This window comes from Columba livia, chromosome 3, assembly GCF_036013475.1.
Source record: "Columba livia isolate bColLiv1 breed racing homer chromosome 3, bColLiv1.pat.W.v2, whole genome shotgun sequence".
NCBI classification, from domain to species: Eukaryota; Metazoa; Chordata; class Aves; order Columbiformes; family Columbidae; genus Columba; species Columba livia.
In genome coordinates, this window is record NC_088604.1 from 2206140 (window position 1) to 2228948 (window position 22809).

Here is a 22809-nt window from a genome sequence, read left to right on the forward strand (position 1 = left end):
CATTCATATGAACAAAACCAGCGTGGTCAGCAGGACAAGGGCAGTGATCCTTCCCCTGTGCTCTGCATTGGGGAGGCCACACCTGGAGTGTTGTGTTCAGTTCTGGGCCCCTCAGCTCAGGAAAGAGATTGAAGTGCTGGAGCGGGTCCAGAGAAGAGCAACAAGACTGGGGAAGGGACCTGAACACAAGCCCTATGGGGAGAGGCTGAGGGAGCTGGGCTTGTTTAGTCTGGAGAAGAGGAGGCTTAGAGCTGAGCTCAGCACTCTCTAGAACTACCTGAAGGGCAGTTCTAGCCAGGTGGGGATTGGGCTCTTCTCCCAGGCATCAGCAATAGGACAAGGGGGCATGTGCTTCAACTCTGCCAGGGGAAATTGAGGCTGGCTATTAGAAAGCAATTCTTTGCAGAGAGAGTGGTCAGGCATTGGAATGGCTGCCCAGGGAGGTGCTGGACTCACTGGCCCTGGAGGTTTTTCAGCTGAGATTGGACATGGCACTTAGTGCCATGATCTAGTCAATGGACTGGAGCTGGACCAAGGGTTGGACTGGATGATCTCTGAGGGCTTTTCCAACCCAGTCCATTCTGTGATTCTGTGAAACAGTGCTCTCCAGCATCATATTTCTATCGCTTCTTTTTTCTTAACAGAGAGTTATTGTGTTTCCTAGCAAAGTAAATGCAGACAAAGAGTAGAGTATCTCTTCTACATCAGCTGAGCCCACTCAAGAATCAGCTGCAGCTTCAAAATTCAGTTGAGGAACACAAAAATACTTTAAAAAATATAAATAATACCCTTTTTATACCAAAAAGACTCTATTTGAGTTATCTAAAGAGCTGCATTATTCACGTTTTCCATTAATAGTTTATATTCTTAGTAATATTGCTATGTATTTACTTGTGTTTTCTTTATGCATTTTTTCTTATTAATAGAGCTTCTGAAGTCATTATATATAATCTTTAATGCTGGCTTATGTTAAAATATCCGTTACGCTCAAAACCCTAAGACCAGTGAGTATTTGTCAATATTGCCACAAAAGAGTCAGAGTATGAACACCAAAGTGCTGAGCAGTATCATGAACTGGTGAATATCCAAACTGATAAGCGATATCAAAACTCACGAGCTGGGTCACCTTGGCAACGTGGTCGGTTACCCTGACAGCATTGGAGTATTAAGCATTACCCTGTAAAGTTTTCTCAATTGCTATGGCAGCCTTGACACCAAATTATTTTTCAGATTCAGTTGAACTGATTTTGTTTTAATGAAATAATGACAGTGATCTTTAACATTACTCCATTCACTCTCTAACTTGAAAAAGGCAGCCTTTAGACTAATGAACATAGTATTTCTGTCTGGGGAAGATAAGAAATATTTTATAAATACTATGTTTGCTAAAATAGCTGTTTGTTTCTTCTCCCCTAAGTTGCGTACTTTTGCTTAAAGCTATGCTTTGGCCATTATTTGCCTTGACAAAATCACACTGATTTGTTTCTTATGACTTCAGCTCCCGCGATTTCACGGCGTGGCAATTACGCCTTCGCTTCTTGGAACAAATATAATCTCATGTGCAACTATGTTTTTCTGTATGGCATTGAGAGGCTGCGTTGTGTTGGATGAAAAAAAGACTGGATGAAGAAACAAATAAGTGAAAATTAATTAAAGGGCGGCAGAACAAGGTTGTGTTAGCGCTCGCCTTTGGGTGAGGAGGGTGCCTTGCAAAAGGATGCAAAAATCCATAAAGGACGTTAAAAAAGAGCTGATAAAGTCAAACAGCAGAATGATAACATGGCCATGAATAAACTTTGGTTGGAAAATAGAGAACTAGATGGTTTCAGGACAAAGCTGGATAGCTGAACAGGCTCGTGTGCCATCACCAGCAGCAGTGGAAGACTTGATTTGACCGAGGATGTTTCTTTTGTTCTGTGTTCTTCATGCCAAGCGTCTTCATTCAAGTGGTGGGAGTTTATTAATGGGGACATACTCCACGCCTGGATTGTAGGAAGCTTGCTAAATTTTGTCTTGTAAGAACTGAATACATTCATGAAAGAATTATCTACTGCCAAAACAGATATTAAGGCTGCGAAGATTTTAGTCCAAGCACATTTTTAGCAGCAGGGTTGACAGAAATCAGATTTTCTCATTCATTATTTTTTTTTCCTGACTTAACTGTTAGAGCCTCAATGAAGTGCTAATATCTGAAGGGAAGACAAAAGCTGTTTGTTTCTGAATGGCAACGGGGAGCTGCCAACCTCTTTGGCCATGGGACAAATATTCCAAGTGCAACCTACTGCAGCGACCTTTCAGTATCCCTAGTTTGACAGATTTGCCAGGAATTCCTTTCTGGGAAAGGGAGATCTATCAAGCGATGTGTTGCAGGTGCCCATAAAGAAGCATTTGCTGATCAAACTTGGTGTCAGCTGTAAGTTTATTGACCCATGCCAACCTGTTTGCACAAATATTTCAGTAACACCATCTGGTTCCACAATGAGGGTGAGGACAACTGCGTGACCTTTTTCTTTGTGGTGAGCATTGGGATTTAAATAAGATAAATTGTAGTAGATCAGTTTTGTTTTGTTGTTCGTTTTCAACACCTTCAGGTGACTCATTCCTTGACTTGAAGTAATACTTTGTCGTTTTCATCTGAACGGTCCAAAGTGAGTAATACGTTCAAGCATTGTGATGTGAGTCTTTTATTCCAGTGACAAGAGGAAAGATAAGCTGTGCTGGGGAAAACAACTGTGTGGCAGGTGAGGGCTTGTTTGCTTTTTATGTCTCTCCAGAGGACACCCCTACACGTTCTCAGGAAAAGCAAAGAGAGGTTCAAGTGTCTCCTGGGTAGGATGTTCACGTAGACTTGCTTGTCCCATGTTTAGTGCTAAGAGACTCGCGACACCAGTTCCTCATCATGGTAAAACAGAAGGCAGGTGCTTGAGCAATCTCTCTAATTACAAACCACTTAAAAAATTAGTCGCTGTGATTGAACGCTGTCTTCTGTGTCATGGTAAAGCCACAGATTACCAGACACCCTGAGAGAGTCACTGAGATTCAGCTCTCCCAGATTTAGTCTCCGGAAGCTGCAGAATCAACCCGTCCGACGATGATTGTGAGATACCAAAGCTCTTGTCTTCTACATTCCCGTCCCATGAGCGCAAGAGCCGTCAGCATTGAACCTCTTGACAATCGCCAGGACTAACTGCAGGGCAAAGGCGTTGGAGGCATTAGACTCCAGTCGTGAGTCAGGACCTTTTTAGTTGTCATCTGGGATCCTATCAAGGAGATGGATGAGGAAAACCCTGCAGCGTTACCTCGTGAGACGCAGCTCTCTGCTGGGATATTCTTTATTCAAGCTGTTTTTCCAGGAGATTATTAGAATCCAGTGTGTTCCCCTGGCACAACGCAGACTTCTGGTGGAAACCAGTGCTGCTCTTCTATGGACAGAATCGTTTCCTGCCCAAATATTTACTTCCCGTATATTTATTTCCCAGAGAATCACAGAATCCCAGAATGTCAGGGATTGGAAGGGCCCTGGAAAGCTCATCCAGTGCAATCCCCCCATGGAGAAGGAACACCCAGATGAGGTTACACAGGAAGGTGTCCAGGCGGGTTGGAATGTCTGCACAGAAGGAGACTCCACAACCTCCCTGGGCAGCCTGGGCCAGTGTTCTGTCATCCTTACTGAGCAGAAGTTCCTTCTCAAATTTAAGTGGAACCTCCTGTGTTCCAGTTTGAACCCATTGCCCCTTGTCCTGTCCCTGGTTGTCACCAGAAGAGCCTGGCTCCATCCTCCTGACACTCCCCCTTTCCATCTTGATCCCCATGAGTGAGTCACCCCTCAGTGTCCTCTTGTCCAGCTCCAGAGCCCCAGCTCCCTCAGCCTTTCCTCCCACGGGAGATGCTCCACTCCCTTCAGCATCTTGGTGGCTGCGCTGGACTCTCTCCAGCAGTTCCCTGTCCTGCTGGAACTGAGGGGCCACAACTGGACACAATATTCCAGGTGTGGTCTCCCCAGGGCAGAGCAGAGGGGCAGGAGAACCTCTCTGACCTACTGACCACCCCCTTCTAACCCACCCCAGGTACCATTGGCTTCCTGGCCACAAGGGCCCAGTGCTGGCTCATGGTCACCCTGCTGTCCCCAGGACCCCCAGGTCCCTTTCCCCTATGCTGCTCTCCAACAGGTCATTCCCCAACTCATACTGGAACCTGGAAACTCGAGAAACTCTTCTCAAATACAACTCATTGCATTTGAAAATATTCTGTATAGGCAGTTTTTGTAAAAATGTATTTTTAGGCACTTACATGTACTAAGTCCTTGAATGTATTGTAGATGAGTTCGGCATGGTGAGAGGGATCTGCAGCGCTAGTGCTAAACTTCTGTGGTGAATACGTTTCTCCAGAGCAGCCTGTATCCCATTAAGATGGTAATTTTATAAGCTTTTATTACAGAGTCTTATTTATTTCTTTTTCACTCGGGTTAGGTTTCTGAGCTATCTGTTACAGGCCCAAGTCTTGGCAAGGCTGAGCACTTTGCTTTAATATCCACTCTACAGCAACTCAGTAGTTATTAAGTAAGTCTGGAGCATAGTTAGGGTTTTTTTCCCTAATTGTTCTAACAATTTAATTATTTTAATGTAAGCCAATGGGCAAAGCTACAGCATGGCGCTTTCACGCTCCTGCGGCTGAGTAGAGTTACAACTGGGAGTAAGAAACAAAGAGGATCCGTGTTCTCACGTGATCCCCCCGCTCTGAATGATCCTATTGATTCTGCTTGGAATAGTCCGGATGTCTCATGAGCCATGTGGCTTTTGGTAATTACAACCAGAAAAATGTCATTTCTTTGGGATGCAGGGAAGTCTCCTGATCCTGGTGAGACTGTTTCACACAGACTTGAGCTACTTGAAGCTCCTTAAATATATATTGGCTTTGTCATGAACTCTTAAATGAGGGTTAAATCAGCTTAGCCATTACCTTTTTTATTTCAGGTGCTTTTAGTTTCTCAATTCTTCAGCTTGTAGCCAGAACAGTGACGTGGATTTGCTGGCTGGGTAAGAGTAAAACAAGCAAGTCCTAAGATTTGAATAACCTGGACAAATAATTTTGCTTTACAGTGACAAACACTACAACGTTTTACTGGGAAATCAGCAGTGTGAGCATAATATTCTAAGTCTCAAAGCATTGATGGTGATGGAAATGGTTATGAAAGCAAGACTGTTGGATCAGATTCCCTTTGGTCTTTCCCCCACTCCTCCCATTTTCAACAAAAGGACGGGTTAATTTGAATTTCATTGCTTTTTATCCTGAGGGAGATATCAAATGATGAGTGTTATTGTGGAACTGTGCCCCAGAGGAGGGGGACAGGTGCTGTGTTTGTGCTTTCACTCCACGTGTGCAGCGAGCTCATTAATTTGCCATTTCATACATTCTAGTAGGGAGAGGCCACTGGTCTCTGTCACTAAAAAGCGACCGTGATTGATCAATCGGGGGCAGAAGGGAAAAATATTCAGAAATTAGTTATATAAGCATCTTAAATTAACAGTGTGCCTACAAAGCAGCCTTGTTTTTCCCCGGAGGAATGCTGAAATTGATGTTTTTAACCTCCTTTCTGAACACCTGCCACTGGGTAGTTTCAGCAGGGAAGCAACGCGTTCAGACGAACGTCTTTTCCTCTTCACCGAGGAAAGCGCCTTTCTGTTTGATGATCCATGCCAGCCCAGCAGATGGGAGGAAAGAAAGAAAACATTAAAAGGGTTGCGGAAATCTCGCTATCGCATATGCAATCTTTGTATCTGACAGAACTTGTTCGTTGGTCTTCAGGAGGTGAAGCATCGGTGCCCGCAAGACGTGTCTGGACAGAGCAGAGCGGAGAGCGCGCAACCCAAACCTCTGCATCGCATTGCTTATATTCCTTGTTAGCTGGATGCCTCTGAAGGCCAAGCGCTGCAAAACAAACCAAATTCATTTCAGGGCCTTCGAACTGTGCAATTGCACGGTGTCTGCGCGAATAAGTCAAGGTTTTCCAGTCGCCTTTGCGGCAGGTCCGACTCCGCATGTGATGGACGGGCTGTTTCTTGAGACCCACGCAAACTCATTCTTTGCTAAATCGCCGCGTTCTCATGTTGCTGAAGTGCACGAGCCCCTCGTGCATCTCCAGGAAAGCGATCAGGTGTGGAGGAAAATGGAGAATCACCCCCAGTATTATCTTTCCTCTAGGAGAGGTTCTCACCTCGAAGGACGTTGCCACCAGCCGCCTTCTGCTCTCTGTTGCCTTGACACTGGCTGCCCTCATGGAAAAGCAGCTGTGATGCTTGTAAGATGGTCTTTTATCTAGAAAACAAGGTATTATCACAGATTTTTAAGGCCCAGAGGAGATCTACGGTGTCTCTAGATCCATCTCAGTGGCTTGCCAATATATAAGAGGCCTTCTGAAAACCTTTGATGTATGATAATGAGTGGCGCGCTGTGATTAACAGATGTAAAGAAGGGTCTGGCAACAGTGCCAAGAGGGAAACTGAAGAAATGACTGAATTAAATTACTTAGTAGCTGTTCCCATTTATTGTTGTAGCTGATAATGTGAGTGTAGGAGGACTAAAACATCTTATAGTTCAAGTGTTTTTTCCCTTATTGGCTGCGTCTGCGTGGAACTCAAATCTATAATATTAACAGGATCACTTTTCTCATGGGATTCGTGCTTCTCCATCTGTGCCAAAAAGTCATAATATTTGAGAGCCATTATTTTATAGCTGAAACAGTGCTCGCCCTCCATTTTTAGTTGCATTTTGGGACTTTTTATAAGCATTTCACAACTTGGATTACCTGCGGAACAGAACTTAAAGTGGACATTAGTGCTCCTACGGAACTAGTTTCAAGGGAAATTACTGTGGCACATAATCTGGGGTTGATATTGAAGTCCTAAAATAGACAACTAAGGTGAGTTGGATGGTGCTGCAGTTGCAGAGGGTATTTTGTGATCAATTCCCCTTTAGGTCCCTACTTTTAAGCTGAATATCTAAAACTTCTTTAGAGTAACAAAGAATGCCTTCAACTTACCTGGCTAAAATACCCTTAATTGGACCTTCAGAAGCTACTTACCGTGTACTTAAAATCAAAGCACAAATAATAGACGCTATTTCCTAGGCTCTTTTTGCCCTTGTGCCGCTGAGATTGTGCTTTTTATATTTAACAGTATCTCCTGAGTAAATCACAGCCTAATGACTATTAGCAGTGCTTTGCTTGCGTTGGAATTCTATATGAGATTCTGCATAGAACACATAGCAGTGATTTTTATCGCTTATTATTACAGAATGTTTTATGTGTAGTTACAGCAGAAACCAGCAGCTCTGAAGGTTTTTGTAGAAAAACCCATTAAGAGGTGAAAATACATTTGAAATTCTTAGTAATTGCATTTCAGTTTCTTTTCCTCCTTTCAGTTATGTCGATAGTTTAGTTTTCAGAGTGTTTTTTAAACTCAATGGACACAATTAACACTTCAAGAAGAATTTTGCTTACATTCTGAATTTTTACGAACACTACATTGTGCATCGAGTGACCGTATTACATAAGCATGGGTGGCATCATCAACCTGAGTCAATAAATCAGTTGCCCATTTCTCTTATATCCAAAATATGAATGAATCCTCTGTTGTCTCAAATGTGCAAAAGGTTTTGTGTGAAGAATCAAGCAAAGCTGAGTGAACGGGCTGGAGGAGAGGAGAAAATTATCATCTCTAGAGGCATGGGAGGATGCTCTTAACAGCATCTAGGACCACATTATATTTATATATATAATATTTATACTCCCTGCATCATCTTTGCTCTCCAAGAAGATAAATAGAAACTGGGGATCTTATCTAGTTTTCACCATCATCTTCAGAGGCAGAAATCTGGAATTTAGTGAAGTTGCATCTCTTTTAGCCATTCAACTGAAAGAATTTGTAGAACGGAAGATGCTGATTAATTTAGGAGTGTGGACAGTGTTTACAACAGAAGCCTGAAGTATTCCCCCAGGAAATTATTGAGGTTTGACGTGTTGGACTTAGATATTCTAGAAGAGTTTGGGTCCTGCACATTGAATTTGTGGAGAAAAGGAAGAGCAAGTGAGTTCTTAGTGCTGGAATCGCTGGCATTGATGCTTCAACCCAAACTTGCCTCAGAAATCCTCATTACCCGGATTTTCTCAGCAGAAGGCATAAATATTGATAAGCAAGCTTTCGGAAAACGTTTGGCGTTTTAGTCAAGTGGTGGGTGAAGTTTGAATGTTCCAGATCAAATTATAATTTCATGTTTTGTGCCTATATCTAACCATGCAGTGCTCTGCTGATTTAAGTTGTATTTTTAACTCTTCCTACATAGCCGTGCAGCACAGCCAAAGTTAATATCTCCCAAATTTAAGCTCTGAGGGTGAACATGAGTTGTTGGGTAGTTTTACTGCTTTTAGAAGCCTGTTCTCTGTCCTAATGACAGGAGATTTCAGCATTTTGGGCTGGGACTGACGTGAGTGCCGCACTCTGGGAAACGGCCTTGGGTTTGGCTTAAAACACCCGGGATTTTCAGTTCTATAAGACCGGAATAGTAATTTCAAGTTTGATTTTCCCAATGTTAATGATTATGAATGTCTCATAATCCACAGATGTATCTTGTTTAAAACAGGTGCAGTCACTTGAGTATTAATGACCGGGGAGTCTAATATGTGTCGGTATTGGCAGTAGTACACATCACAGCTCCTGATTTCTGTTGGCTCTAAAATAAAGCAGTGACTCAGTCAATAAAATAAATATGTCCTGTAGTACAATGAGCAACTAAGAACTTTAGCACTAAACTATTGTTTTATTTCTAATGCAAAAATCAAAATTAAATTCCCTTTGGGGCAGTAGTTATGCCAGGGGGGACTTGGCCCAGTGGACGAGCATTATATACATATACAAAAATTTACCCGAAGATGACTTTCATTAAGAAACTATGAATTTCGCCATTTATTCCACTTAATGCCACATTTGCGCATTATGAAATGAGATAATGAGGTTAATTTTTTGAGAGCTTAATTTTGCTGGATAATTTTTAATTGGGTAATTGTTAATATTTTTCTCCTTGAGTGGAAACTCACAGGTTGGCTACAAAACCACCTACAAAACCACTTGCAGACTCGTTTTGCACGGTTCGATGGTTGCAAGCGTAGGAAGGTCCGTAGTGTTGTGAAAGACCTTCAACATCCATCTACAATGGTGATATTATTAACAAATGTGCAATAATACAAATTATTAAAGCAATAATTGCTGGATTTTCACTGGTCCATATAGACGCTGTGCTGCCCCTCAGCTTTATATGGTTGGAAACTCATGGGGCATGAACCTGCTTCTGGCAAATCATCTTTACACAGCAAATACAGTGAATTCAGATTTTCATTTGGGGAAAAGAAGGTTCTTTGTGTAGTTTTAAGAGGTTGTATTTGTGTTTTTAGGTACGGTTTTTATCAGTTTCACAGCTGTTGCTGCAGGGACTCCTTGTTGGAAAGAGACCGAGTTTCGTGAGCATCTCCCCGCGATTAAACAGCCCTGAACCTTCCTGCCATGCTAATCCTTGGGCCATCTGTGGATCTTTGTTATCCTGTTACGTATCTGTTTCATTTCTGTTGGGATCAGGAGAATTTAATGGGAGATCAATCAAATTTCCACTTATTTAAGCCTGGAGAAGAGAAGCTCCGGGGAGACCTTAGTGCGGCCTTTCTGGACTTAAAAGGGGCTGAGAAGAAAGAAGAAAGGGGCTGAGAAGAAAGATGGGGACAGACTTTTGAGCAGGGCCCACTCACAAAATGATATGCTGGTGCTTCTTTTCCATGGACACATTACCGATGGAGTCCCCTCGGTGGCTCTTCCTCAGATGTCCCCTCACTAAGGGTCTATATTGCGTTCTCCATCCTTTGCTTCTGGGCAGCTCCCCAGGGATCGGGTCTTCAGCATTTCACCCGGCTCCATGTCTGTGGTGGGAGCAGGAGGAGCCTCAGCACAGGACACACGTGGAGCTGCTGGAGAGGGGCCAGAGGAGCCCCAGGAATGACCCGAGGCTGGAACAGCTCTGCTGGGGACAGGCTGAGAGAGTTGGGGTGTTCAGCTGGAGAAGAGAAGCTCCGGGGAGACCTCAGTGTGGCCTTTCTGGACTTAAAAAGGGCCGCGAAGAAAGATGGGGACAGACTTTTGAGCAGGGGCTGTTGTGATAGGAAAAGGGGTGATGGTTTTAAACTAAAGGAGGGAGATTCAGGCCAGACATGAGGAAGAAATTGTTTAAAATGAGGGTGGTGAGAGCCTGGCCCAGGTTGGCCAGAGAGGTGGTGGATGAACCATCCCTGGAGACATCCCAGGCCAGGCTGGACGGGGTTCTGAGCAACCTGAGCTGGTGCAGATGTCCCTGCTCATGGCAGGGCTGGCACTGGATGAGCTTTAATGGTCCCTTCAACCCAAACTCTTCTATGATTCTATGGTGAATGGCCAGTGGATGTTTGAGATCTAGAGCACCTTCCATGGTCACAGTGTAAGTGCCAGTGTCACACGAATGCTTGCAGAGGACTTAATTACACCAGAATAAGTTGGTTCCTCTTCTCTTAGGAAGTCAGTGGTATCTTTCAGGCTTACACTTGAAGTTCTCTGTCCTTGAAGGTTCAGTGTTTGAGCTGGGTTATTGATTCAAGAGTACCCGGGTGCCTGTTTGTTTTAAAACTACCTTACAGACCTACCTGCAAATAATATCTTTGCATCTTCTCTGCGCCTTTTCAAAAACAATTGAAATGTTTGCAAAAATCAGTTTGGTGAGCTTTTTCAGATTAAATCAATCCCCTGGAATAGCAGGAGTTTTGCCAGGTCAGTAGGAATCGGTCATACCTTGCTGATGCCTCGAGTTCCTGAGGGAAGGAAATTATGGATATAACCCTTCACATAAGGAATAAAGGATCAGTGCTGAACATCTCTTGGAGCATTTCATTGAGATTTTTCCCCAAATGTAGCACCTGGCTTTATATAGGTTCATTCCGTCAAAGAATCGAGTCTTTATAATTTTTAGACTAGAAAATATTTCACAATTATTCAGGGCACAAACAAAAGACCAGAAATACAAATCAAGGCCAGCAGTTGAATCTTTTGTTTTACCCAACAGCGGGGCTGTACAACACGCACGGTCGTGCTCCCTAGAGCACGGAACAAAGGAACCCTGTTGATGTTTACTTTGGCTGAAGGACAGACAGTTGTTTTAACTGAGTTAATAAACAGAGTATTGAACTATGCTGGTTTGTATCATCTTTTTCTCTTCTTTTCTCCCTAGGTCACTCAGATGAGTCGTCCGGATTTGATTCTCTTTCTCATGAAGTATCTCATGGCCCTGGTGGTCGGGATACCCTCTGTCTTCTGGGTCGGAAGCAAGAAGACCTGTTTTGAGTGGGCGAGCTTCTTCCACGGACGCAGGAAAAAAGAGTGCGTATCGCTATCTGATAGATAAACCGGTTGAGTAATGGCGAATAATCTCTTCCCCTGTAGTCCTGGAAGAGTATCTTGGTTGAGTTTTCATGGAGAAAAATATAGGAAAAGATAGGGGCATTTTTCTTAGAAATCCCCTCCCTCTCCAAAATGGAGCAAGACAAACAACAGCTTATCTAGTCAACTGAATCAGACCTTTATGTTGAAATTAAACATAAGCTCTTTTCACCGTGATTGCCGTTAAAAGCAATTGCCTCTGCTTTTAATCTCCCCTTATGCGTTAGTGCCAAAGCGCAGTTTGATAAAATGACGTTTAAGAATGTCTTACCACTTCTGTGAGATTGAAATTAATTTAGACTAAGGTATGGAATAAACTTAGAGACAAACAATATGGTTATGTAATAGCTATTTGCATAATTATAAATATTGCCCTGTAAGTAGGTGTTTCAAAAATAGGTGCACAAATCTAACAAGCCTTTAAGTGACCACTCCATGAGTTTGACTTGTACACCCGTCACAGAACTGGCCTTCTGCTGAGCTTCAAGTAAAATTGCCTTCTGTGGAGCTGGAGTAGATTTCTCTTTATTCAGTAGATGACCTACTAAGATATGCCTGGGTTAACAACAAATTAATATGATTTTAATACACTTATATACATTTAGATAGGATTTACATAGAGGCAACACACTAGTTGGGTGGGTAGAGGACAGGAATAGAGTTCATGAAGGCAGAGGAAGCGGTTTTGCAGGACTGTCTTATCCTGTTTTGGAGAGAGCTGGGTGGCTCCTATGAAATAGGAATCAATACAAACCTCCCTCTTTGGGCAGCCTGTGATCCCCTGCAAGCACAAAAATTAAGAGGAGGAGCATGCCAAGTGGAGAAAACAGAACGTGAAAGGATAATATAGAGAATGTGAGAAGAGGATAAAGCCTCTCCATTAAAAATATTTGAAAAATAAAAGAAAAAAGGCGTGTCGAGGATGTGATAGCACCTCCTTTCATAATGCTGTGGTAGAGCAGCCAAGCGTGTGCCCGTCTGCCAGCCCTGCCCAGCGAGGGATTCCAGCAAACAGAGGAGCCGTGGGGCCGTAACCACTGACCTAAGGGTTGTTTATGCATTATTAGATATGTAGTATTTCATCTGCTCTGCTCTTCCTGCCAGTTTGAATCCAGATTTTAAATGCTCATTTGAGTGGGGAAGTGGCTTCTCGCGTTCCCTGGGAAACCCGAGTGTGCCAAGTCACAGTGCTGTCCCAAGAATGTTCTCGTAACAATTTTCACAAACTAAGGCAAAATATACTGCCGTTATTCCACATGTCTGGGCTAGAGCATCAAATACAGGGAGTAGGAAGGATTCAAGAATATGAACTTTGCTAAAAAGTCCAAAATCGGGCAAATAGGGACATTATAATGTAAAATGCCAAGCTGTAATATTTGTCTGTTCCATTTATATACAGTTACAGCACTGTTGCTGCAATCACATATACATTGCTGTTATCAACATTAACTATTCCAATCGCGTGTCTCATTCAGAGTTGTAAATGAGAGTCGCCAGGTGCTGCAAGAGCCGGACTTCGCTCAGTCTCTTCTGCGAGATCCCAACACCCCCATCATCCGCAAGTCCCGAGGCACTTCCACCCAGGGCACCTCCACTCACGCCTCCTCCACCCAGCTGGCCATGCTGGACGACCAGAGGAGCAAGGCCGGCAGCGTCCACAGCAAAGTGAGCAGCTACCATGGCAGCCTGCACCGATCGCGCGACGGCCGGTACGTTCCCAGAATCACAGCAGCCCAGGCTGGTTGGGTTGAAGGGACCTCTGGAGATCCCCCAGTCCAACCCAGCTGCTCACGCAGGGTCACAGAGCAGATCACACAGGTGGGTCCAGGCGGGTTTGAATGTCTCAGAGCAGGAGACTCCACACCCACTCTGGGCAGCCTGGGCCAGGCTCTGGCACCTCCCAGCAAACAAGTTTCTGCTCATGTTCACATGGAGCCTCCTGTGTTTCAGTCTGTGCCCGTTGCCCCTCACCCTGGCATTGGGCACCACTGAACAGAGTCTGGTCCATCCTCTGACACCCACCCTGAGATACTGATCCCATTGATCACATCCCTCTCAGCTTCTCTTCTCCAGCTCAGCAGCCCCAGCTCTCTCAGTCTCCCCATCACAAAGATGCTCCAGACCCCTCAGCATCTTTCCTTCTCCTTAAAATCTTGGAGAAAAACAGACAGGCCTCTGCTTAGCTGGGCATTTGGTCAGCGTGTTGCTAAAACTAGAAGTTCTGCTGATACCTACTTACCTGATTGCATCTCTCCTTTCTAGTGTCTGGGTTGGAAATTACGTGGCGTGAACGTGTTCAGCACTGGTTTTCCTGCAAAGGCCACGATCTGTGTTACATCATGTCAGTGCGTGGGAAAAGAAATCTCTCCCAGAATCAGCTTTTTGTGGCCGCTTTTTTGTGTGTGTGAATTGATTTTGTTTCTGTAAATAGCCCTAGCCCTGCTGACGTAGACAATAACAAAAGTTACCCGCTTTAACTTGAGGTGTAGTAAAGGTTTATAACATAATTTATCATCAGGTAGTTTACTCGCCTAATTATCAATACAATACACAGCGCTGTAGCAAGAACCAAGCTGCACAAGGAGTTGAAACGTTTGCCCGGGGGCTGTATGAGCGAAATGACTAAGCTAACCAGAGAATGAGTTTTTTTCTCACAAAAGCAGAGAGTTTGTGAGATTTATTTACATTCTTTCATGTCTGTGGTGGTAACAGTAGCAATAATTGAAGGAAATAAACAGAAATAAAGAAGCCAGAAAGTCATGGTCAGTGGGACAGAGTCCGGTTGGAGGCCTGGAACTAGTGGAGTGTTCAAGGGTCAGTGCTGGGACCTGTACAATTCAATATATTCATCAATGACTTGGACGAGGGAATAGAGTGACTGTCAGCAAGTTTGCTGGTGACACCAAGCTGGGAGGAGTGGTGACACTGGAAGCTGTGCTGCCATCAGAGACCTGGACAGGCTGGAGAGCTGGGGGGGGGGAAATTTAATGAAACAGAACAAGGGCAAGTGTAGAGTCTTGAATCTGGGCAGGAACAACCCCAGGTTCCAGTGTAAGTTGGGGAATGACCTATTAGAGAGCACTGTAGGGGAAAGGGACCTGGGGGTCCTGGGGACAGCAGGGTGACCATGAGCCAGCACTGGGCCCTTGTGGCCAGGAAGGCCAATGGTACCTGGGGTGGGTTAGAAGGGGGTGGTCAGTAGGTCAGAGAGGTTCTCCTGCCCCTCTGCTCTGCCCTGGGGAGACCACACCTGGAATCTTGTGTCCAGCTGTGGCCCCTCAGTTCCAGCAGGACAGGGAACTGCTGGAGAGAGTCCAGCGCAGCCACCAAGATGCTGAAGGGAGTGGAGCATCTCCCGTGGGAGGAAAGGCTGAGGGAGCTGGGGCTCTGGAGCTGGACAAGAGGAGACTGAGGGGGGACTCATTCCTGGGGATCAAGATGGAAAGGGGGAGTGTCAGGAGGATGGAGCCAGGCTCTTCTGGTGACAACCAGGGACAGGACAAGGGGTGATGGGTGCAAACTGGAACACAGGAGGTTCCACTGCAAGAGGAGAAGCAACTTGTTGGGGGGTGAGGGTGGCAGAGCCTGGCCCAGGCTGCCCAGGGGGGTTGTGGAGTCTCCTTCTGTGCAGACATTCCAACCCGCCTGGACACCTTCCTGTGTAACCTCATCTGGGTGTTCCTGCTCCATGGGGGGATTGCACTGGATGAGCTTTCCAGGGCCCTTCAACCCCTGACGTTCTGCGATTCTGTAATTGTCCTCTGTTTTGATGAACCAGGTACACTCCGTGCAGCTACAGAGGCGTGGAGGAGCGACTACCTCACGGCAGCATGTCCCGGCTGACCGACCACTCCAGGCACAGCAGCTCCCACCGGCTCAACGAGCAGTCACGCCACAGCAGCATCAGGGACCTCAGCACCAACCCCATGACACACATCACACATGGGACCAGCATGAACCGCGTCATCGAGGAGGACGGCACCAGCGCTTGAGCCGCCTCGCTCGACAAGGAGGAGCCGCCCGGCGCGCAGTCCCATCCTTGGTGACATGATAACGCTCAGTATTATCACGCCTCTCATCGGGTGCTCGTTTTGTGCATCAGGAAGCCAAAACCGGCTTCGTCACATTGAAGCCAGCGCATTCTCATGCTTGCGTCAGAGCTGGAGCGTTCAGCAATCTTGAATTATTGAGTAAAAAGCCGGTTGCCTCATGTGAACCTGTCTGTAGGTAATTATTTATTCAATAACTGGTACTCATCAGACACCATTGCTGAATTTCTTTGTTGAAAAGCGTCTCCCCCTCCGTCTGACGGCTCCGCATGTCAGTAGGTGTTCCCCTTGAAAACTCGCTGGCAGAGTCACGCTGAGATGGTTTTTTCTTGCAAGGCATAAGGGAACTCTTGAATATTGCAGGAATTCCTCCGCGTGCCTCTCTGATTAGATAACGAACCGACGCTTGTTCTCATCAAGCGCAGGGGGAGGGGACGCACGTGAGATGCCGGATAAAGGACGTCTGTGCAGAATCGGCGGGTGGTTTTAATTGTTACACTGGAAATGCAACGCAGGAATGAGCCTTTTGGAGAAGGAAAGGAAACTCCGGGGGTGACCACCAGCTCTTTCCAGAGCTGTTTGGGCTCAGTAGGTGGGACGGGGTGGGAGGGTGGGGGGCAGAGAGGCAGGGAAGAGCGATTTTTGTATAACTTGTATTGTCCTCGCTTTTTTTACAAAGTACTATTTAAATTTTCTACTTGTTTACAATCTATGTAGGAAGAGATCAATTTAAAAACCGGTTATCTAGATAATATTCAGCCACTTATTTTTTAGATTAATGTACAAAAGCTGAGATTGCCTGTTCCTGATCTATTTAAGATAATAATAATAATAGAAAAAGCTGAATTTGTCGCCCAAACTGGAATGTACGCCCTTTTCCTTCCAAACAGAACAAAGCCTGTTTACAAACGCCAAGGAAGGAGGAGGCCAAAGCAGGAGGAGTTGAATCAGGGATGTCCCACCTTCCTTGCGCTGTTTTTTTGGGGGGATTCTCTTGGTGTCGAGCAAGAATTTAGACGTGAGTGGGAGAAATCAAGGTAGGGAGAGAGCGGGATGTGGCAGCCACTGTGTCGCTGCCCTGAAGAGACCGGTATCCACCAAAAATTGTTGTATGCTTCCCAGCTGAGGGGCTTGCATTGCCGATCGACCTCTGCTGTAGGTTGTTTTCTTTTCATTCCCTGGTAGAGAATTCTCAGTTTGGGGTTTTTTTGGGTGTAAATAATCTGTTGGGGTACAGCAAGTCGTCATTGGCACCGCAGGCAAAAGCCGAGGCACGTCCTGGATGGCGCGGCAGATCTTCTGAAGCATCTCCTGCAAGATTCATTCAGCACGAGGAAACACTGATTGCATTGAAACCTACCTCAGTAATTACTACAGATCCCTGCTAAGGAATAGTTATTTTTGCATTGTCCTGACATAATTCCCTTTTTGACCTGTTTGAGGCGTGTTGAAAAGCCTTTATTGGCACCACCTCAAGGGCAGGAACGGGGAAAAACCCGAGGTGCGAACTTCAGAGGCTTTGGCGAGCGGCACAGGCGGAGCTGCGCTGTGATTCCTCATTTTAATGGGAGCGGATGACACAACAGCAAAGCACGTAACAGTGCGCTCTTTGAAATCAAAGCTTGCCCTGGGAGTTCACCGTGTCTTTTAGAAATATATCTACCGTGAATTGTCTTGCTTGCTTCCACGGAGGAGAAGCACAAACCAATCCCAGTGTGGAATATGGAAGTTTAGCAACAACTCGGCGCTTGCTTTATTGTAAATCCAGGCGGGGATGTTGCTGATCCCACCGCCCCGGGGCAGAGCAACCTGCTCAGCAAACAGCCCCGGGGGACGGCTGCAGGGACAACTGTCCAGGTCCAGATCCCCTCTTTGAGAGCACAGGGGCATGAAATGTCTTTAGAGTGACCTAAACTGGCACAACTATAATCCCCATAAGCCACAAAGGTGAAAAACCCGTTTTTATTTTCCAGTTCAGCCTCTACCGAGTAACTTGCAGCTTCCAAGGCATGATAGTTTTAGGAATCTGGATCTGCAGAAGGAGCCGGGTAGTTTTCCTGAACGCTGGAACTGAACTAAATAGGCTCAAGTGTTTATGTTGATCTTCTTGGCTCAATTTCCAGTACTTTTTTTAAAAAATTGTAGCCAATGCTTTAACTTGTTTAGAGTCAGGGAGGGGAATGATGATGGAGGTTTGAAATATATCCTGCTTGCAAGCTTGTTCACTTGTGAGGTTTAGTCCCCATATTGCTTCCAGATGGGAATATCTGATCTGTTCCTAGCGCGTGTGTCCTGTACGCGAGGGACAGGCTCCCAGCACCCCAAAGAGATGATTCAAATGTAAAACTCAAGTTCTTGCTGGGTTTTATGCCCTCATAACCCCAAACCCTCCCTTTTATTTTCAACACCTGAATTAGCACGTCGCTCTCTCTACAAAACATTCCACCCCGGGAGTTCAAAGCCCTTTACGACTGTTTCAGGTTTCAGGTGTAGGATTCCCCGGTCGGGGCACTCGCAGAGCTTCACCTCCCGAATCCTCACGCTCGGGGTCTCTGAAGCGTGTCCGAGTTCCAACGCAGCCCAGCGCCATCAACACGGGGGTACCTGGGCACATTTTTGGGGTGTTTTCCTGCCTGGCACCACCAAGAGCTCCAGTGCCTGTTTCTGGGACCTGTGCCAGTCTTTAAATTCGCCCGGAGCTTAAACCCTGCCCAGGACGGCGGTTCCGTGGTTGCCGAAACGCTCTGGTTGCTTTGTGCTTGGGCTGACCTGATGTACCTGGAGCTGAGCTCATGTCCCACAGGATTAATAGAACCACAGAATGATTTTGTTTGGCCGCGCTGCTCAAAGTCTGACCCTCTCGCTGTTCAAAGCCCCAGTTTCTCCAGCTCATCCCCCAGCAGGTCCATGTGTCTCCATCCCACACGTACAATGACTGAAGCCCCAAAATGCTGCCTTGCACTATTGCAATATCGAAGCTTCCTATAAAATCCCTGGCTTCTTATTCTCAATATTCCCAGGGAACTAAATCTCTGGTTTTATCCCCAACGCGGCTTTTCTCCGAGACCTTTGCTGTCCTGTCCGGGCAGAGCTGGGGCTGGTGAATCCAGACGGGGGCCCCGATTGCCACTGACAACAGACTCCTCCAAGCTTTTGCTGCTCATTAATCCCTTCGTAGCTCTTGTTGTTCATCGCAATATCGCAAATCAGAGATGTGATAGCGCCTCATGGAAAAGGCTCTTAGGGCCACGCTCAGCCACCCGCCTCTTGCTCATCTTTTTCAAGTGTAAAAAGCCCAAGAGCAGCAAAAAGCCGTGTGTAGTTGGAAATTCATCTGCTCTCAAGCCCTCTCCCTTTTCTTCACGCTTCAACCTGAGTTTTGCTACAGAAGCTGTAGATCGAAGCTGAAATCTAGCCGCAGCCAAATGGTTCCAGCAAGGAAGGGGAGAGAAACCCCCTCGGGAAGGGCCTGGGGGACCCTGAGAAGAACCCTGGGAGCCGGAGACAGCAGAATGTCGAATTGAATGTGAAATTTCACCCCTATCCCAACGTACTTCATTTACACCCAGATCGGGATTTATGTTCCCTGGAGGCGGGATGTTTTATGTGGGTTTTGCCTGTCGGGTCCGTGCGCTGGGGAACTCGATGCCGCCCCCTCCAGCGCTTCCCCTCGGTGCACTCGTGTATATTTAATACTTTCATCCATTTTTGAACGAGAGGGGAAGAAGCTTTTGTGTTGTACGTGGGGTCGTACCCGAGCGTCGCCGACCCGACTTGCACTCGGCTCTTGGTAGACTTGTTTACAGTTAGTCCGGTGTCGCTTTTGTAACGTTTAATTTTTAGCACTTTAACTGTGAGTGTACAAACTGATTCTGTTGTAGTAGGTGTACATTTTCATTTTAGACCTTCCAAAGTTTTTAATAAAACGAATGAAAACTCCCAGTCTCTTGGTCAACGAGCTTTCAAACCCTCTCCGACGTGTGCAACTCCTTTTGAAACCCAGTTCAGCGGCAGCTCGGATTTAAATATTAAATCTTGCTCTGAATTTGAAGAAGGCTTTTCTAGGATTAATCTTCCCCTGACATCTGCGCTCGTGGACGCCGGGCACCCTTCCAGCAAACACAAACTCTCCGCAGACTTGGGGCTCTGGTTCATTCCACCCTTCTACAATCAACAATCAACAATTCCACCCTTCTACAATCAACAATCTCAAACCACCGGCGTTTTGTGAGCAAAAAGACGAGTGAGCTGAGGAACGGCAGCTGGGTTTGGGAGCAGCAGGACCAGGGGTGTCTGGGGCTCTGTGTTGGGTGTTTTATTGCCGAATCAAACCCCAAAACCAGGATGACTTAGGGTTTTTTTAAGTAGCTGTCTAGCAGTGGGGCAGATAAGTGTTTTGGGAAGCCGTACGTTCTGTCTCGCACAGCTGGTGATAAAATCAGTAGTTTTAATAATCGCAGATGGTGCTGTTTTAACGCACGGCGATGGTTTGGGTCTTGTTAAGATAAATAATGCAGTTTAGTGATGACATTTTAGGAGCTGCTGGTTCAGACACAGGTCCTGCAGAGCCTTGTGGAGCCGTGAAATCACAGAATCCCAGAGTGTCAGGGGTTGGAAGGGCCCTGGGAAGCTCATCCAGTGCAATCCCCCCATGGAGCAGGAACACCCAGATGAGGTTACACAGGAAGGTGTCCAGGCGGGTTGGAATGTCTGCAGAGAAGGAGACTCCACAACCTCCCTGGGCAGCCTGGGCCAGGCTCTGCCACCCTCACCCCCAACAAGTTGCTTCTCCTCTTTCAGTGGAACCTCCTGTGTTCCAGTTTGCACCCATTGCCCCTTGTCCTGTCACTGGTTGTCACCAGAAGAGCCTGGCTCCATCCTCCTGATACTCACCCTTTCCATATTTATAAACATCAACCGGTGTGTGCGTGCGCCCGGCTGAGCATCCTCAGCAGAGCCGCTCATCCCAAAACATGGGCCTCTCTGGAGATTCTGCACCTGCAGCAGCTGAAGAGCCTGTTGGTGCGGAGACAGCGGCCACGGAAAACTCCTTGCAGGGAAAAAAGCAATTAGGGCTGTGGCTACTGAGCCTGTGGCTACTGAGCCCTGGAGACTCTCAGAGCTGGTTTGGGGACACTGAAAAGGCCGCTGCCCATCCTGCCGTAAGGACAATAGCCCTTCTCATCCTTCTTCCCTGAATTTCTGGTTTGGGAGCATGTTGGCTCTGAATCATAGAATCACAGAATCATTTTGGTTGGAAGAGATCCTCAGGTCATCGAGTCCAATTGTTAACCTACCCCTGTCCCAGCCCCATGTCCTGAGAACCTCATGTCCGTCTGTCCAGCCCTCCAGGGCTGGTGACTCCAGCACTGCCCTGGGCAGCCTGTTCCAATGCCCCACAGCCCTTTGGGGAAGAAATTGTTCCCACATCCAACCTCAACCTCCCCTGGGCAACTTGAGCAGCTGATAAAATGATCAGCTTGGGGCAGCCGGGGGGGTTCTCACTAGAGCTAAAACCATCAGGGGTGAGAAATCGGAGCTCGCATCATTTATCTCCTCACTTTTGCGCTGCGTTAGCAGGTCCCAAAGGGGTTCATGGAGGGGATGAAGGGTTTTGGGGGGAGATTAGAGTAATCCGGACAGCGCTCAGCCCTTGGGGTGCACGGAAACAAGGTTTAAAGATGCTTTAGATGACTTGCAGCTGAGGAACACAGGACGAGCATGAAATCAGAAAGAGCAAATGGGAGAGGAGACATGGCAGAACTTGAGGCAGCCCAGAGCCCCCTCTGTGCCCACGCTGAATCACAGAATGGACTGGGTTGGAAAAGCCCTCAGAGATCATCCAGTCCAACCCTTGGTCCAACTCCAGTCCATTGACTAGATCATGGCACTAAGTGCCATGGCCAATCTCAGTTGAAAAACCTCCAGGGCCGGTGAGTTTAAGGGCAGCAAATTTTAGCCGCTGTCGTGTTCCCGATGCACCTTCGCACCCTGTTCACCGTTTTGGGTCCAACTTTGCCCCTCAGCTCTGCCGACCGGTGCCCTCATTGCCATTTCTCCGCCAGTTTGAAGGCCGAAGAGCATCCGGCCACGCACAAATCCCAAAGAAAGGAAAATCTCCAGAAAATCCTTGATGACAAAAGATTGAATCAAAATGGGTAGAAATGGAAGGATCTTTTAAAAAACCTCCTTTTCTTCAGGCATTATCGCCAGCTCGGAGCTGCTCAAACACGGACCCTCTGACGTGACCGCGCGCCGGGATCCACGTTTCAGACGTGCCTTGCTACCGGTCCGACTGGTTTTCAGGATAATACTCAAGCGCCTTTGATTGATATTCAGCCTCCGGTTTCGGTGCCTGTTCCCAACACCCACATCCTTCTCCCCCCGGCAACTCCCGCTCCCCCTCCATCCCACGGTGACACCTCCGAGCGCTTCGCCCCCTTTCTCATCTCTTTGCTCTTCTGTTTTATGAAACCCCGCTTCGCCCAGACCCTTTGCTTCGCTCCCCGTTCATCCCATCGCCTCCGCAGTTCCCCCTGCGGCACTTGGCTGCGTTTTGATGCCTCCACGTCGCCGCCGGCTTGGAAAACGTTTGCTGGGTGGCCAGGGTGTCTCCTGAGGGCGGGCGGCGTGCGAGGCAAAACTCCAGCAAAACGCTCCATTTGAGTGCTTTAATTCTGCGTTTCTAGCTCCCAGCATTAGGCTGGTGTCTTCTTTTTTATCCCCCCAATCACCTTTCTCCCTGATTTCTGATTTTTGTTAGGATTTAGTGACTATATTGTCCTTTGGGGGTTATGTTGGTTCTCCTTCCCCTCTGCTCTGCCCTGGGGAGACCACACCTGGAATCTTGTGTCCAGCTGTGGCCCCTCAGTTCCAGCAGGACAGGGAACTGCTGGAGAGAGTCCAGCGCAGCCACCAAGATGCTGAAGGGAGTGGAGCATCTCCCGTGTGAGGAAAGGCTGAGGGAGCTGGGGCTCTGGAGCTGGACAAGAGGACACTGAGGGGGGACTCATTCCTGGGGATCAAGATGGAAAGGGGGAGTGTCAGGAGGATGGAGCCAGGCTCTTCTGGTGACAACCAGTGACAGGACAAGGGGCAATGGGTGCAAACTGGAACACAGGAGGTTCCACTGCAAGAGGAGAAGCAACTTGTTGGGGGTGAGGGTGGCAGAGCCTGGCCCAGGCTGCCCAGGGGGGTTGTGGAGTCTCCTTCTGTGCAGACATTCCAACCCGCCTGGACACCTTCCTGTGTAACCT

At 46.9% G+C, this 22809-nt stretch overlaps 1 protein-coding gene across 2 annotated transcripts in view; it reads left to right on the forward strand.

Moving 5' to 3' along the window:
* Positions 1-19495, forward strand: part of FZD3 (frizzled class receptor 3) — a 64413-nt gene extending 44918 nt beyond the window's left edge. For both annotated transcript variants that reach the window (XM_065055549.1, XM_005510572.3), the window contains exons 5-7: positions 11296-11444; positions 12980-13213; positions 15283-19495. In XM_065055549.1, the coding sequence (XP_064911621.1) occupies positions 11296-11444; positions 12980-13213; positions 15283-15496 (597 nt within the window). In that variant the 3' untranslated portion in view covers positions 15497-19495. The remainder of the gene's footprint in view (positions 1-11295; positions 11445-12979; positions 13214-15282) is intronic.
* The last annotated feature ends 3314 nt before the right edge of the window (positions 19496-22809 follow it).